Raw genomic sequence first — 16,548 nt, forward strand, 5'->3', positions numbered from 1 at the left:
TGACCAGCAATTATTTATTTTTACAACACCATTTTTTTTTAGGGACCACATCTCATTTGAAGTCATTTTGAGGGGTCTATATGATAGAAAATACCCAAGTGTGACACCATTCTAAAAACTGCACCCCTCAAGGTGCTCAAAACCATATTTAAGAAGTTTATTAACCCTTCTGGTGCTTCACAGGAATTTTTGGAATGTTTAAATAAAAATGAACATTTAACTTTTTTTCACAAAAAAATTACTTCAGCTCCAATTTGTTTTATTTTACCAAGGGTAACAGGATAAAATTGACCCCAAAAGTTGTTGTACAATTTGTCCTGAGTACACCGATACCTTATATGTGGGGGTAAACCACTGTTTGGGCGCATGACAGAGCTCGGAAGCGAAGGAGCGCCATTTGACTTTTCAATGCAAAATTGACTGGAATCGAGATGGGACACCATGTTGCGTTTTGAGAGCCCCTAATGTGCCTAAACATTGAAACCCCCCACAAGTGACAGCATTTTGGAAAGTAGACCCCCAAAGGAACTTATCTAGATGTGTTTTGAGCGCTTTGACCCACCAAGGGCTTCACAGAAGTTTTTAATGCTGAGCCGTAAAAATAAAACAAATTTTTTTCCCACAAAAATTATTTTTTTAGCCCCCAGTTTTGTATTTTCCCGAGGGTAACAGGAGAAATTGGACCCCAAAATTTGTTGCCCAATTTTTCCTGAGTGCGATGATACACCATATGTGGGGGGAACCACTGTTTGGGCGCATGGGAGGGCTCGGAAGGGAAGGAGCGCCAATTGAAATGCAGACTTAGATGGAATGATCTGCAGGTGTCACATTGAGTTTGCAGAGCCCCTAATGTACCTAAACAGTAGAAACCCCCACAAGTGACCCCATATTGGAAACTAGACCCCCCAGGGAACTTATCTAGATGTCTTGTGAGAACTTTGAACCCCCAAGTGTTTCACTACAGTTTATAACGCAGAGCCGTAAAAATAAAACATCTTTTTTTTTTTCCCGCAAAAATTATTTTTTAGCCCCCAGTTTTGTATTTTCCCAAGGGTAACAGGAGAAATTGGACCCCAAAAGTTGTTGTCCTATTTGTCCTGAGTACGCTGATACTGCATATGTTGGGGTAAACCCCTGTTTGGGCACATGGGAGAGCTCAGAAGGGAAGAAGCACTGTTTTACCTTTTCAACGCAGAATTGGCTGGAATTGAGATCGGATGCCATGTCGCATTTGGAAAGCCCCTGATGTGCCTAAACAGTGGAAACCCCCCAATTATAACTGAAACCCTAATCCAAACACACCCCTAACCCTAATCCCAACCCTATTCCCAACTGTAAATGTAATCTAAACCCTAACCGTAACTTTAGCCCCAACCCTAACCCTAACTTTAGCCCCAACACGAACTGTAACCCTAACCATAGCCCTAACCCTAGCCCTAACCCTAATGGGAAAATGGAAATAAATACATTTTTTTAATTTTTCCCTAACTAAGGGGGTGATGAAGGGGGGTTTGATTTACTTTTATAGCTGTTTTTTTAGCGGATTTTTATGATTGGCAGCCGTCACACACTGAAAGACGCTTTTTATTGCAAAAAATTGTTTTTGCGTTACCACATTTTGAGAGCTATAATTTTTCCATATTTTGGTCCACAGAGTCATGTGAGGTCTTGTTTTTTGCGGGACGTTTTTATTGGTAACATTTTAGGGCACGTGACATTTTTTGATCGCTTTTTATTCCGATTTTTGTGAGGCAGAATGACCAAAAACCAGCTATTCATGAATTTCTTTTGGGGGAGGCGTTTATACTGTTCCGCATTTGGTAAAATTGATAAAGCAGTTTTATTCGTTGGGTCAGTACGATTACAGCAATACCTCATTTATATAATTTTTTATGTTTTGGCGCTTTTATACGATAAAAACTATTTTATAGAAAAAATAATTATTTTTGCATCGCTTTATTCTCAGGACTATAACTTTTTTATTTTTTTGCTGATGATGCTGTATGGCAGCTCGTTTTTTGCGGAACAAGATGACGTTTTCAGCGGTACCGTGGTTATTTATATCTGTCTTTTTGATCGCGTGTTATTCCACTTTTTGTTCGGCGGTATGATAATAAAGCGTTGTTTTTTTGCCTCTTTTTTTTTTTCTTCTTACGGTGTTTACTGAAGGGGTTAACTAGTGGGCCAGTTTTATAGGTCAGGCCATTACGGATGCGGTGATACTAAATATGTGTACTTTTATTGTTTTTTTTTTTTATTTAGATAAAGAAATATATTTATGGGAATAATATTTTTATTTTTTTTTCATTATTTAGGAACATTTTTTTTATTTTTTTTTTACACATTTGGAAATTTTTTTTTAAACTTTTTTACTTTGTTCTGGGGGGGGGGGGACATCACAGATCGGTGATCTGACAGTTTGCACAGCACTCTGTCAGATCACCGATCTGTCTGAGAGCACTGCGGGCTTCACAGTGCCTGCTCTGAGCAGGCTCTGTGAAGCCACCTCCCTCCCTGCAGGACCCGGATGCCACGGCCATCTTAGATCCGGGCCTGGAGCAGGGAGGGAGGTAGTGAGACCCTCGCAGCAACGCGATCACATCGCGTTGCTGCGCGGGGCTCAGGGAAACCCGCAGGGAGCCCCCTCCCTGCACGATGCTTCCCTGTACCGCCGACACATCGCGATCATGTTTGATCGCGGTGTGCCGGAGGTTAATGTGATGGGGGCGGTCCATGACCGCTCCTGGCACATAGTGCCAGATGTCAGCTGCGATAGGCAGCTGACACCCGGCCACGATCGGCCGCGCTCCCCCCGTGAGCATGGCCGATCGCGTATGACGTACTATCCCGTCGGTGGTCATACGGGCCCACCCCACCTCGACGGGATAGTACGTCTAGTGTCAGAAAGGGGTTAAAGCACCACTCCAACAGTTTTTTTTCATTTCAGAGCTGAAGTGGTGACACTAATGAAAGTTCCCTGTCCTTAGTATTATACTTACTAACCACCATATTCATTTGTTCTTGGCACCGCTCCTGTCAACTTCTGCGAATTGCCAGATCGCACCACTGTTTGTTGGGTGAGCCGGAGGTTTCTTTTCAATGTAAGTCTATTAAGAACCAGAACGAGGCCTCTCATAGATTTACGTTGAGAGCTTGTGACCATTACCTCTAACTTGCAGTCACAAAATGGCGGATCAGGACAGGAGCTGGTATCTATATTCCTAGGGTCAGGGAACATACATTAGTGTAATATCTCCAATAAAAAAAAGCAGTGGTGCTTTAAGGATATTAACCAAAATGTCAAAAAAAGCAAGATCTTTTGTACATTACCACATGATTATATATATATATATATATAAATATATATATATCTATATATATATAATTGTCTAAGGGTCACTTCCGTCTGTCTCGGAAATCCCGCATCGCTGATTGGTCGCGGCCGGCACAGTCTGGCCGCGAATTCACCCCTTCCTACTCTGTCAGTGCCCCTTCCATTCAGCGCTCACACAGGGTTAATGGCTGCATTACACCGCGTTATGCCCCGATGTAACGCAGTCCGTTAGCGCTGCTATTAACCCTGTGTGACCAACTTTTTACTATTGATGCTGCCTATGCAGCATCAATAGTAAAAAGATCTAATGTTAGAAATAACAAACAAAGTAAAAAAAATCATTATATTCTCACCTTCCGTCGCCTTTCCCGCTGCTCGTCGTGACGCTTTGGTCCACGCATTGCGGTCTTGAGAGAAGATGACATAGCGGTCACGCGAGACCGCCACGTCATCATCTCGTGAGACCGCTATGTATTCTTGGGACCAGAGCATCACGAGGAGCATCGGTAAATGCCTCGCCTGGATCCGGGGGTGAGTATATAACAATTTTTTATTTTAATTATTTTTTTAACAGAGATATGGTGCTCACACTGCTATATACTACGTGGGCTGTGTTATATACTACATGGGCTGTGTTATATACTATGTCTCTGTGCTATATACTATGTGGTTGTGGTATATATGACGTGGCTGGGTAATATACTACATCGCTGTGCTCTATACTATGTGGCCTGTGTTAAATACTGCATGGGCTTTGTTATATACTACGTGGCTGTGCAATATATTACATGGCTGTGCAATATACTACGTGGCTGGGCAATATACTACGTGGGCTGTGCTATATACTACGTGGGCTGTGTTATATACTACGTGGGCTGTATGCTACTTGGCTGTGCTATATTTCTATGCTGCATCTGTGCATCATGAATCGTAGTATGTGTTAAAGAGGGGGGCCCACCGAGACTCTTTCGCCCGGGGCCCTCAAAAACCTGGAGCAGGCCCTGGCATCACTGATTGTTCACAGCCGGGCGTGACCAATCAACAACAGGCGCAGTCCGGGCGTGAATTGGCGCAGAACTTGAACAACACTTGGCTAATTGGTCGCGCCCGGCCGGCTGAATCCTGTGTATAAATTGCATTATTCTGAAATCTTCATAAATAAACTACATACAGTACATATTCTAGAATACCCGATGCGTTAGAATCGGGCCACCATCTAGTATATATAAATATATAGTAGTCCAAAAAAGGAAGCAGCACACCACTGTCTGTGAATAAGGAGCTATTTTATTTAGCCTATGACGGCGACGTTTCGGTTCAGTGTAGCGAACCCTTTTCAAGCAATGAAGCAATATTTGGTATATGCCTGTGGAAGCTTTTTTTGCTCCCAGATTCTTTACATGCTGAAAGTGCTGCTCTATTTTTCTATTTCTTATACACCCACCGTATATATATATATATATATATATATATATATATATATATATATGTACATACAGTAAGTACGGAAAGTATTCAGGCCCCTTTAAATTTTTCACTCTTTGCTTGATTGCTGCCATTTGGTAAATTCAAAAAAGTTCATTTTCTCATTGATGTACACTCTGCACGCCATATTGACTGAAAAAAAACAGAAATGTAGTAATTTTTGCAAATTTATTAAATAAGAAAAACTGAAATATCACATTGTCATAAGTATTCAGACTCTTTACTCAAAACTGAGTAGCAGCACCCTTTTGAGCTAGTACAGCCACGACGAGTCTTCTTGGGAATGATATAACAAGTTTTTCACACCTGGATTTGGGGATCCTCTGCCATTCTTCCTTGCAGATACTCTCAGACTCCATTAGGTTGGATGGTGAACGTTGGTGGACAGCCATTTTCAGGTCTCTCCAGAGATGCTCAATTGGGTTTAGGTCAGGGCTCTGGCTGGGCCAGTCAAGAATGGCCACAGAGTTGTTCTGAAGCCACTCTTTTGTTATTTTAGCTGTGTACATATGGTCATAGTCTTGTTTGAAGGTGAACCTTTGGCCAAGTCAGATTTCCAGAGCACTCTGGAAGAGGTTTTCATCCAGGATATCTCGGTACTTGGCCGCTTTCATGTATCCTTCAATGGCAACCAGTCGTTCTGTCCCTGCAGCTGAAAAACACCCCCATAGCATGATGCTGCCACCACCATGTTTCATTGTTGGGATTGTATTGTGCAGGTGATGAGCAGTGCCTGGTTTTCTCCACACATATTGATTAGAATTATCACTAAAAAGGTCTATCTTCGTGTCATATGACCAGATAATCTTATTTCCCATAGTCTGGGAGTCCTTCACGTGTTTTTAGCAAACTCTATGTGGACTTTCATATGTCTTGCACGGAGGACAGGCTTCCGTTGGGCCACTCTGCCATAAAGGCGTGAATGATGGAGTACTGCATTGATAGTTGACTTTGTGAAACTTTCTCCCATCTCCCTACTGCATCTCTGGAGCTCAGCCACAGTGATCTTGGGGTTCTTTTTTACCTCTCTCACCAAGGCTCTTCTCCCATGATTGCTCAGTTTGGCTGGACGGCCCGCTCTTGGAAGACTTTTAGCGGTCCCAAACTTCTTCCATTTAAGGATTAAGGAGGCCACTGTGCTTTTAAGAACCTTGAGTACTGCAAAAGTTCTTTTGTAACCTTGGCCAGATCCGTGCCTTGCCACAATTCTGTCTCTGAGCTCTTGGCCAGTTCTTTTGACCTCATGATTCTCATTTGGTCTGACATGCACTGTAATTTGTGAGGTCTTATATAGACAGGTGTGTGCCTTTCCAAATCAAGTCCTATCAGTTTAATTAAACACAGCTGGACTCCAATGAAGGAGTAGAATCACCTCAAGGAGGATCACAACGAAATGGGCAGCATGTGACTTAAATATGAGTGTCTGAGCAAAGGGTCTGAATTCAAGTTATGACCATGTGATATTTCAGTTTCACTTTTTCACAGTTTTTTTTCACTCAAGATAGGGTGCAGGGTGCACATTAATGAGAAAAAAATGAATTTACCAAATGGCTGCAATGAAATAAAGGGTGAAAAATTTTAAAGGTTCTGAATACTTTCCGTACCCACTGTGAATGCATACACTGTGGCATTAGTGCACTGCAATTAATAAATACATGAACTCCACAATTTCTATATACATAAAAAATGTATAAGTCATATAAGGGTATAAGTCATCCAACCATTCTAGGGTGTACCTATGGGATGGACCCAAGAGATTTTAATTCACATCTCCATGTGCCAAGCTAGCTTAAAATGAAACCTGTCTGGGGAAAAATAGTGGATAAGGGTGCAAAGCCCAGTAGATCTTTGCATAAATTAAAAGATCAGGCAAAAATATAAGAAACTTTATAATATACTTTGTGAAACAAATCTGCTTATTTCTCCACTAATCAGCCACATTTCCACCTTCCCCTGCTGTTTGAACTAGTTGCCGACTTTGGAAAACAGCTCCAATATATCTAAGTCAAAGTGAGATAGTCTGTCACCACAGTGAGGTGTCCGGTTACTTTCTATTATATTTTGTAGATAGAGGTAAAGGAGGAGCGAGATGCACTCAGCATGATGAGGCACGCACTAACTTGTGCTGCAGCATTAAGCAAATGTTACACCTCAGACAAGTTCTGGATTCGCAGCCACATAGCTTAGTACGGCTACCGGAGACATCATAACAGCTAATCTTCTCCCACTAAATCAGAGAAGCTAGAAAATTAGAAACAGTGTCTACAAAGGGGAAAACTGGTGAAAAATGCATGATAGAAGTCATGTAATGGCCAGAAATGTTCTTATTCCTCATGTGCAGACATATGAAAGCTCATTTTGAAAAGTTAATTGTAATGATACACTTTAAATTCTATAGGGATGTATATAACAAAAGCAATGTTCTTCATGATGAATATGTTATGCAGTGTGTGTCATTCAGACTCTAAAATTCTTTGAGGCCTGTAAAGTAGAAATTCTGCTTCCATACAAATGAGCCATTGTATTTCTCTGTAGCTGCTCTGCATACACAATGTAAAAGATCATTTCTGAACATTGAGATATCAAGTTTCTGTCAGATGAAATCAGCACTTCTCAGTGTAACCCAGCTTCTCTTCAGTCAAAGAACAGTAGGTAACATATTCTGCTACTGTCTTGTGCAGAAAAGGAATTTTGTTTGCTCTAAATAAATTAAATACACTCTAAGTGCACTTAGGTCTGAAGGATAGCTTTTCAAGCATCCTTGAAAACTGAGCTAGGTTTAGCAATGCTTTGGATTATGTCATACTTACTTTATAATTATATTACTGCAAATAAATCTGGCAACAGTTATGATGGAAATGAAGCCAAAATTGTGGATTTTTTCTTTCTTTATTGTATCTGTTAATTTTTGTCTGGACATAGCTATAATTTTGTATAATGCTATCATGCAACCATCCAAAAGGACAACAAATGGGTCATACAGTGAGGAAAATAAATATTTGATACGCTGCCGATTTTACAAAGAATGGAGGTCACCTGTGAGAGACAGAATCTTGAAAAAAAATCCAGATAATCACACTGTATTATTTTTACATAATTAAATAGCATTTTATTGCATTAGATAAACATTTGATACAAAAGAAAATGTTACTGTATATTTGGAGCAGAAACCTTTGTTTGAAATACAGAGGGCAGACATAGTTCTTAACCAAGTTTGCACACACTGCAGCAGGGATTTTTGCCCACTCCTTCATACAGCTCTTCTCCAGATATTTCAGGTTTTGGGCTGTTGCTGGCAAACATTGAGTTTTACCTCCCTTTAAAGAATTTCTATTGGGTTCAGGTTTGGAGACTAGCTAGGCCACTCCAGGACCTTCAAATTCTTCTTATGAAACAACTACTTAGTTTGCCTGGCTGTGTGTTTTGGGTCATTGTCACGCTGGAAGACCAAGCCATGACCCATCTTCAATTCTCTTACTGAGGGAACGAGGTTGTTGGCAAAAATCTCACTGTACATGACCCATCCATCCTTTCTTCAATAAGGTGCCGTCATCCTGTCCCCTTTTGTGGAAAAGCACCCACAAAGTATGATGTTTTTCCCATCATGCTTCATGGTTGGGACAGTGCTCTAGGGGTTGAACTCATCCTTCTTCTCTTAGGGTTGTACTCATTCTTTGTGGAGTTGATAATTAAAAGTTCTATATTGATCTCATCTGACCACATGACCTTCTCCCATGCCTCTTCTGGATCATCCAGATGGTTATTGGCGAAATTCAAATGTGCCTGGTCATGAGCTGGAGTGAGCAGGAGGACCTTGTCTGCCAAGCAGGATTTTAATCCATGCTCGCAAAGTGTTTTAGTAACAGTAATGTTTGAGACTGTGGTCTCAGCTCTCTTCAGGTCATTGACCAGATCCTTCCGTGTAGTTCTGGGCTGATGCCTGATCTTTCTCAGAATCATCCTTACCCCACAAAGTGAGATCTTGCATGGAGCCCCAGACCGAGGAAGATTGACAGTCATCTTGTGTTTCTTACATTTTCTAAGAATTGTGCCAAAAATGTTTGCCTTCTCACCAAGCTGCCTGCCTATTGTCCTGTAGGCCATCCCAGCCTTGTGCAGGACTACAATTTTGTCCCAGGTGTCATTAAACAGCTCTTTAGTGTTGGCCATGGTGGAGAGGTTGGAGTGTGATTGATTGTGTGGACAAGTGTCTTTTATACCGGCAATGAGTTCAAACAATTGCAATTAATACAGGTTTCACAGAGTGAAAGTAGGAGGACTTCTTAAAGAAAAACTAACTGGTCTGTGAGAGACAGAATTCTTGCTGGTTGGTGGATGATCAAATAACTATCTAATGCAATTTTTAATTATTTGAAAATCATACAATGTGATTTTCTGATTTTTTATGTTTAGATTCTATCTCCCACAGTAGAAGTGTACTGTACGTACGATAAAAATTAAAGACCTTTCCGTTCTTCGTAGGTGGGGAAAATTTGCTAAATTGGCAGTGTATTAAAAATACTTATTTTCCCCAAAGTATATGTCCAATATAAATTCTATGTCTATAGCCACTTGACTGCAGCTGAGAATCATTACCAGACAGAGCCTATGCATTGGGGTTTCCTCACCTCCTGAACTATTACTAGTTATCAAAGCAATGCTTACAAGCTCTATTAGAAAGAGCCTGTAAGTGTCGTCCTCCTTGCATAGGAGACCAGCCACCACTGGCAGATTGCATTCTTGAGTAAATTGCAAAGTTGCTCATTTTTACAATAACTTTGCAATTTTAACCAATTATGATTTTGCCTTATGAACCCTGTAAGCATTTTTGCTCCACAAAGAATTTTGTTAGATTATTACATATGCAACACCTTATTAAAATTATATTACCTGATCTTCCACAACTGTTTTCAACTCCATGCTTGTCCGTGTGAAAAAGGGTAATGGAGGAGTGAGAGATGACCCTTTGCTTAAAAGTTCTTCCCTGTTGAAACACGCATTTTCACAATAATTCATTAGCTACAGATGTACTGGATTTATGCATATTTTTTTAGCAGGATAAATAGGAAAATATTATCTCTATGTGTTTTAGGCTCTGTTCATAGTAATGTCATCTGTCTCTTTTCAAATTTATGTACAATTCGGTTTGTCAGATTTCTTTTTTGTTTCTGGCATTTTTACAAGAATAAAGCTGCAGACTGTGCTGTTCCTGCTGTCAAAAAAGTGCACACTCAACTGAAAAAGGAACTAAGCATCAGTAAGAATAGATCGTTAGACACGTTGGACAGCTTACTTTCAAAAGACTATAGCTATTATTCTTTTTTTTTTCTTTCTCCTTTATGTAAAGCAAGAAAAAAACGCCACATAAAAGTCTAATTCGGCTCTGGTCAGTCTATCACTCATCTCCGTTCTTTCAGGTCTCCATTGAGTTTTGACAGTAAGTAATGGCAACACAAAGGAATCAAAGCCTAGTAGACTCTACTTTGGGCAAGGGCAGTGTGGCGGTAGATTCTTACGTCCTACAGAATCAGGTCGATGATGCAATTGATACTCTGATCAGAGTTAGATCAGAGTGTCTGCATAGTGTGATCCGATTCTCTCAGATGATGAGAAGATAGAGAAAAAAAGTCTCCATTCTGGAAATCGGACGGGTGTCATCTGTGCAGTCTGATGATCACACTGACTTGCATGGCTGAGTACAATCCCCATATCGGGTCAAACTCGGGCATGCAGCAATTTTTTTCTTCACACGCTTCCAAGGAAAGAAAAATCGGTCATGTGCACCATAGGCTAACATTGGTCCGAGTGCGATCCGATGTTTTGTTGGAAGGCACTTGGACCAAAAATACCCTCATCGTCAGTATGATTCATCACATTTTTTAGGATCTCCTTCAAAGCTTTCATGGCTCTAAAACATAATAATCACACAAAAGTCCATAAAGGTTGTGTGGACACAGCCTAAGCCCAATCTTAATTAACTGGGGATGCCACTGGGAGTTGGTTTTTTGTGGCCTATCAGGCATAAATGGATTATTTTTATTTGTCTATCCATGTAATCAAATAGGTAAAAGTTCAATTTACTTTATTTAATGTTATTCTAGAAAAACTTAGCATGCCGCTACATGATGGTCTTTGATAAGATAGAGATGACACTTATAAAGCCCATGAACTGGTAAATCCGTTTACTGTCTGTCGACAAGATCATGTTTGATGGTGGCATTGCTGTTCTCGTTGCTGGTTGTCGCCAACATGTGAAGCAACTCCACAACTAATAGTCCTCTTCAATGTCTGGCATAACAAACAGTTTCTTGTCATTTTCTTGCATAGATAATGCAGTGTACAGTTAATGTAAGTAATTACGTAATGTAAGTAATGTAATGTAATCATTCCATAGTAGATATGACCAAGGAGAAGGCAAAAATATAATTTCCCTGGAGGAATCCGTACAAACTACAGATACTGAAAAAAACGTGCAAACTTTCCAGCTGAACGAGATATTAGAAGTACACAGTTCTATTCATTATTGACATTAATGAGTTGATGCATATGTAATGTAAATGCAGTACCGATTTTATTTTTAGTAATAAGGAAAATATGAAATTTAGTCTAATAAAACTACTAGATTTTCCCAGACACGCCTCCTGAAGAAGCGGTGTGAAACGCGCGTCGGGGCAGAGGGACACCGAGGTTTACCCCTTAGTGGCTGACTATAAGGTACATCTTCCTACTATTTGGATATCTATGCCTATTCATGGGGGTGCATGGCATACCTGGGACACTAGGAGAACTAGCGTTTAGCTATCTAGTTTTGTACATACTTACAGCCAGGTGGGCATGTGCACTCGTAGGTTACTACGAAGTATACACAGGCACTTTATCCTTGTAAGATATTACTTATATTTACTGTGATAGTCAGTATAATATTTTTGGGTAACCTATGGTAGAAAAGTCCCTCCTTTTGTGGTTCCAGTACCCTTGTTTGTTATTAATATATGTTGTTTTTAGATTACTTTAATAAATATGATTTGATATTGTACCATGGTGAGGTCAATTCATTTGTTTGTGGTCACACCTCTAGTGATATAGCTTAATGTGTATGGTACAGTGTCCCCTATTTTTGAGGGACATTTAGAAATATTATAGAGCAAATGTTGTGAATACATGGATTTTCCCAGTACAGTTTATCCTACGCAATCTGTATAAAATGTTATGCTTGTTGGAAACACTTTATTACATGCAGCAGTTTTCCAGACCATTTTATATGGATTTTTATATACAAGCATGTGATAGTGAAAACCATAGGTGTAACTACTGCTATAGCAAATGCATCAGGACATCAAAGATAAAAAAACGCCTGATGAGGAAAGAAACATGATTCCTTATTGTCATCTATTGCCTATGTCCTCTATGTGAGTTTTCCTATAATATCTTGGTATTTATAGCAGGTACTGTATGGGGGCATCTGAAGATGGCACTATTAACGTACCTGCTATTATATATTATTAATGCTCAAAGAAAACATAAATGATATGAATGGTATCTCAGATACAAAACTGAGCAGTCACACGTTGCTGGGGACTTCTGCCAACGATATAGGACACGCTGTGCTATACTGAGCACAAGACCAGAAGTCAAGATGCCAGGATCAAGGACGGAGTGGTTACCTGAAAATGGAGGAATCGGGTCTAATTTAGCTATTGCATAATTCACTCTTTAAAGTAGAATTATGCATATTTTGGGGACAGTTACACCAGATTTACATATACCAGCAAAAAGAGAAAATAGTAGAGCAAATGTTCCCAATTGCTAGCCTATAAAGAATCACTGCAACATTAGTCTGCCACTAACACAAGGCATAATTAGATGTGCACAGATCTGCACATTTTCTGCACATTCAGGTTCATTGTTATATGATATTAATGAGGAATTATGCTAATTTCCACTAACAATGCAGAATTCTGACGTGAATGTGTAAAATGCATCGTGACAACTAGGAGAAGATAATGGCTCATGTTCAAATAAGGAATTCAATCAACCTCCCTTCGTAGTATCTAATTTTTTTCCTTGCATTCTGGTTTCTCCTAAGCTTGACCTTATCCAGGGAATCAGACACTGGACAAATTTAGGGAACAAATTCTCTAAAGGAAAATACAGGTAAAATGTGCCATGCTGATTGTTTTTTCTCCTGGATATGGCATGAACCAAAACATTAAGAAACAGAAGCAATAGCCCCCCACAATTATAAAAAAAAAAAACACCTGTTTCTGGACTTGCACCAGCGTTGTGTGCTTTTGTCACTAGGTGCCATTGTATTCTCTTTGTTGTAGTGCTGGTGATTGAGGAGAAGTCATTGCTAATATCACTGAATGGTGCAGACGCTGTCCTACAAGGGAAACTGATGGGGCTGGCACCTAAGTTGCCACCCAGCTAGACAGTGTTCACTCTATTCTTACCGTGACCTGTTTTCTTGACTTTATTTGTCACCATGATTCCCCCTGATCTGACCTTAGCTTGTCTAACTTTTGCTTTGTACTGACTTAATGACATCCGACTCTATTCCTTTGACTACGGTATTCCATCCTGATTCTATCCCTTGTCCAGATCCCTGTGTAGCGATTGGACGGTGAAGACTTGTGTTCTTTTAGATCTGTTAGTTCAAGGGTCTAGCAAAAAGTTGGTCTGACGCAGCCTTTATGATCTTATGCTTTATTTATGAATTCTCTGAGGTGCTACTTGAAGTTCCTCATATTTTTTCATATTTTTACTTTAAATGTTCAGGTTTATTAACATTTTTAATATACCGACAGCGCTGTAGTTGGCCAATAATAAAATTAATTATCAAAAATACAAATTGCCTAATAATTGTGCACACATATTTATTGGATAAATAATTTACTAGTTATATTAAAATATACCAATCAATTATATTTCTTTATAATTTCCAATTTAAGAATTCCAGAAGAGTTCCAGATATATGCCATTGAAGAATCTAAGGTAGGTTACAGCATTGTCAATTTTAATTGCCATACTGTGCATTGTTAATGTGCTTTAGGCTTGACTAGTGATGAGCGAGCGTGCTTGCCACTGTTCGATAATCAAGTATTGCAGGTGCTTGTGCTCCATGCTCATGTCCCAGTCCCGCATATTTCGCACCTATTAGACACACAATGAACATGTGGGGATTGCCAGCCATACATGCTAACAATGCAGCCATATTGCCTTCTTCCATTACTGTGATTGGATGGTCACACCGTGTTATCGAGTCTTGCATAAGTCCCGGTTACACGATGCTCGGCACAATCTCCCCTCGAAGCAGTACAGGGAGAGTTGTTATAGGAGGGAGAGCATATTTTAGAGCAAGCATATAGGCAAGGTTTAATGTTGCTATTGCAGTACTTGTATACCGCTGCTGTACCATTAAAAGAAAAGTCCTTTTCCTGCACTGTCCTTTCTCTAAAAAAAATGCTGTTACCTGCGTTCAGTGTAGGAATAGCTGGTAGAGGAGGGATAGTTTGTGATTAGAGGCATGTTAGGCAGGGTTTAATATTTCTTGTGCAGCACTTGTAAAGGAAAAGTTCTTTTCAGGGTTACACATTTTTTTTCCCAATCAATACCGGAAAGATTGAAGATGGAGGCGCCGGAACGAGACGCCGGGAGCTGCAATCAAGGGAGGTGAGTATGTGGTTTTTTTTTTTTTATTGCAGCAGCGGCGGCAGCACAGATTAATGTGGAGCATCTATGGGGCACAGTGAACGGTGCAGAGCACCGTATAAGGCACAGCTAGGGGGCACAGTGAACAGTGCAGAGCACCGTATAAGGCACAGCTAGGGGGCACAGTGAACGGTGCAGAGCACCGTATAAGGCACAGCTAGGGGGCACAGTGAACGGTGCAGAGCACCGTATAAGGCACAGCTAGGGGGCACAGTGAACGGTGCAGAGCACCGTATAAGGCACAGCTAGGGGGCACAGTGAACGGTGCAGAGCACTGTATAAGGCACAGCTAGGGGGCACAGTGAACGGTGCAGAGCACCGTATAAGGCACAGCTAGGGGGCACAGTGAACGGTGCAGAGCACCGTATAAGGCACAGCTAGGGGGCACAATGAACGGTGCAGAGCACCGTATAAGGCACAGCTAGGGGGCACAATGAACGGTGCAGAGCACCGTATAAGGCACAGCTAGGGGGCACAGTGAACGGTGCAGAGCACCGTATAAGGCACAGCTAGGGGGCACAGTGAACGGTGCAGAGCACCGTATAAGGCACAGCTAGGGGGCACAGTGAACGGTGCAGAGCACCGTATAAGGCACAGCTAGGGGGCACAGTGAACGGTGCAGAGCACCGTATAAGGCACAGCTAGGGGGCACAGTGAACGGTGCAGAGCACCGTATAAGGCACAGCTAGGGGGCACAGTGAACGGTGCAGAGCACCGTATAAGGCACAGCTAGGGGGCACAGTGAACGGTGCAGAGCACCGTATAAGGCACAGCTAGGGGGCACAGTGAACGGTGCAGAGCACCGTATAAGGCACAGCTATGGGGCACAGTGAACGGTGCAGAGCACCGTATAAGGCACAGCTAGGGGGCACAGTGAACGGTGCAGAGCACTGTATAAGGCACAGCTAGGGGGCACAGTGAACGGTGCAGAGCACCGTATAAGGCACAGCTAGGGGGCACAGTGAACGGTGCAGAGCACCGTATAAGGCACAGCTAGGGGGCACAGTGAACGGTGCAGAGCACCGTATAAGGCACAGCTAGGGGGCACAGTGAACGGTGCAGAGCACCGTATAAGGCACAGCTAGGGGGCACAGTGAACGGTGCAGAGCACCGTATAAGGCACAGCTAGGGGGCACAGTGAACGGTGCAGAGCACCGTATAAGGCACAGCTAGGGGGCACAGTGAACGGTGCAGAGCACTGTATATGGCACAGCTATGGGGCACAGTGAACGGTGCAGAGCACTGTATATGGCACATCTATGGGGCACAATGAACGGTGCGGAGCACTATATGGGGCACAGCTATGGGGAAATATGAATGGTGTAGAGCACTATATGGCACAGCTATATATTTTTATTTTTGAAATTCACCGGTAAATGCTGCATTTCCACCCTAGGCTTATACTCGAGTCAATAAGTTTTCCCAGTTTTTTGTGGCAAAATTAGGGGGGTCGGCTTATACTCGGGTCGGCTTATACTCGAGTATATACGGTATTATTACTTTTGTCAGATTCAAGTTATTACTGTGGCCATTGTGGGTTTTTCTGTCATTAAACAACAATTTTGACCTCGAGTGTATATTAATGCCACTCCAAACAACTAATGCATAGCCTAACACACACATATTAAAAAGAGGATGACAACCAGAAACCAATCCCTGAGTGACAAATGACTATAAGGTTATATCTAGTGATGAGCAAATATATTCGGCACTATTCGTAACTCGCATGAATAGTACTGTATTTGGGCTATTCGTTACTCGACAAGTAATTTGCTATTCGCCTCAGTATATTTGAATGACCCACTCACCATGTTTGGGATTTATTTGCAGCCAATGAACATTTGGCTTGCTTGCTAACCACAGTAATGCCGGCACCATCTTTGGTGTGGCATTACTGTGATTGGCTGCCCGAACACCAGGTGTTTGCTGTGCTGTCATGTGCATGACAGCGCAGCAAACACAGCTTCTGATCGGCAGTGAAATCATCCCCACCAGTCAGAGAGGCACGGTCCCCACAC

The 16,548-nt window shown here is 41.5% G+C and overlaps 1 protein-coding gene across 1 annotated transcript in view; it reads right to left on the bottom strand.

The window, feature by feature from the left end:
• TMEM232 (transmembrane protein 232) overlaps window positions 1-16,548 on the bottom strand; it is a 494,818-nt gene that overhangs the window by 38,601 nt on the left and 439,669 nt on the right. Inside the window, exon 12 of the mRNA XM_069752641.1 lies at window positions 9,710-9,803. Within this exon, the coding sequence (XP_069608742.1) occupies window positions 9,710-9,803 (94 nt within the window). The remainder of the gene's footprint in view (window positions 1-9,709; window positions 9,804-16,548) is intronic.

Source organism: Ranitomeya imitator, chromosome 1, assembly GCF_032444005.1.
Source record: "Ranitomeya imitator isolate aRanImi1 chromosome 1, aRanImi1.pri, whole genome shotgun sequence".
NCBI lineage: Eukaryota > Metazoa > Chordata > Amphibia > Anura > Dendrobatidae > Ranitomeya > Ranitomeya imitator.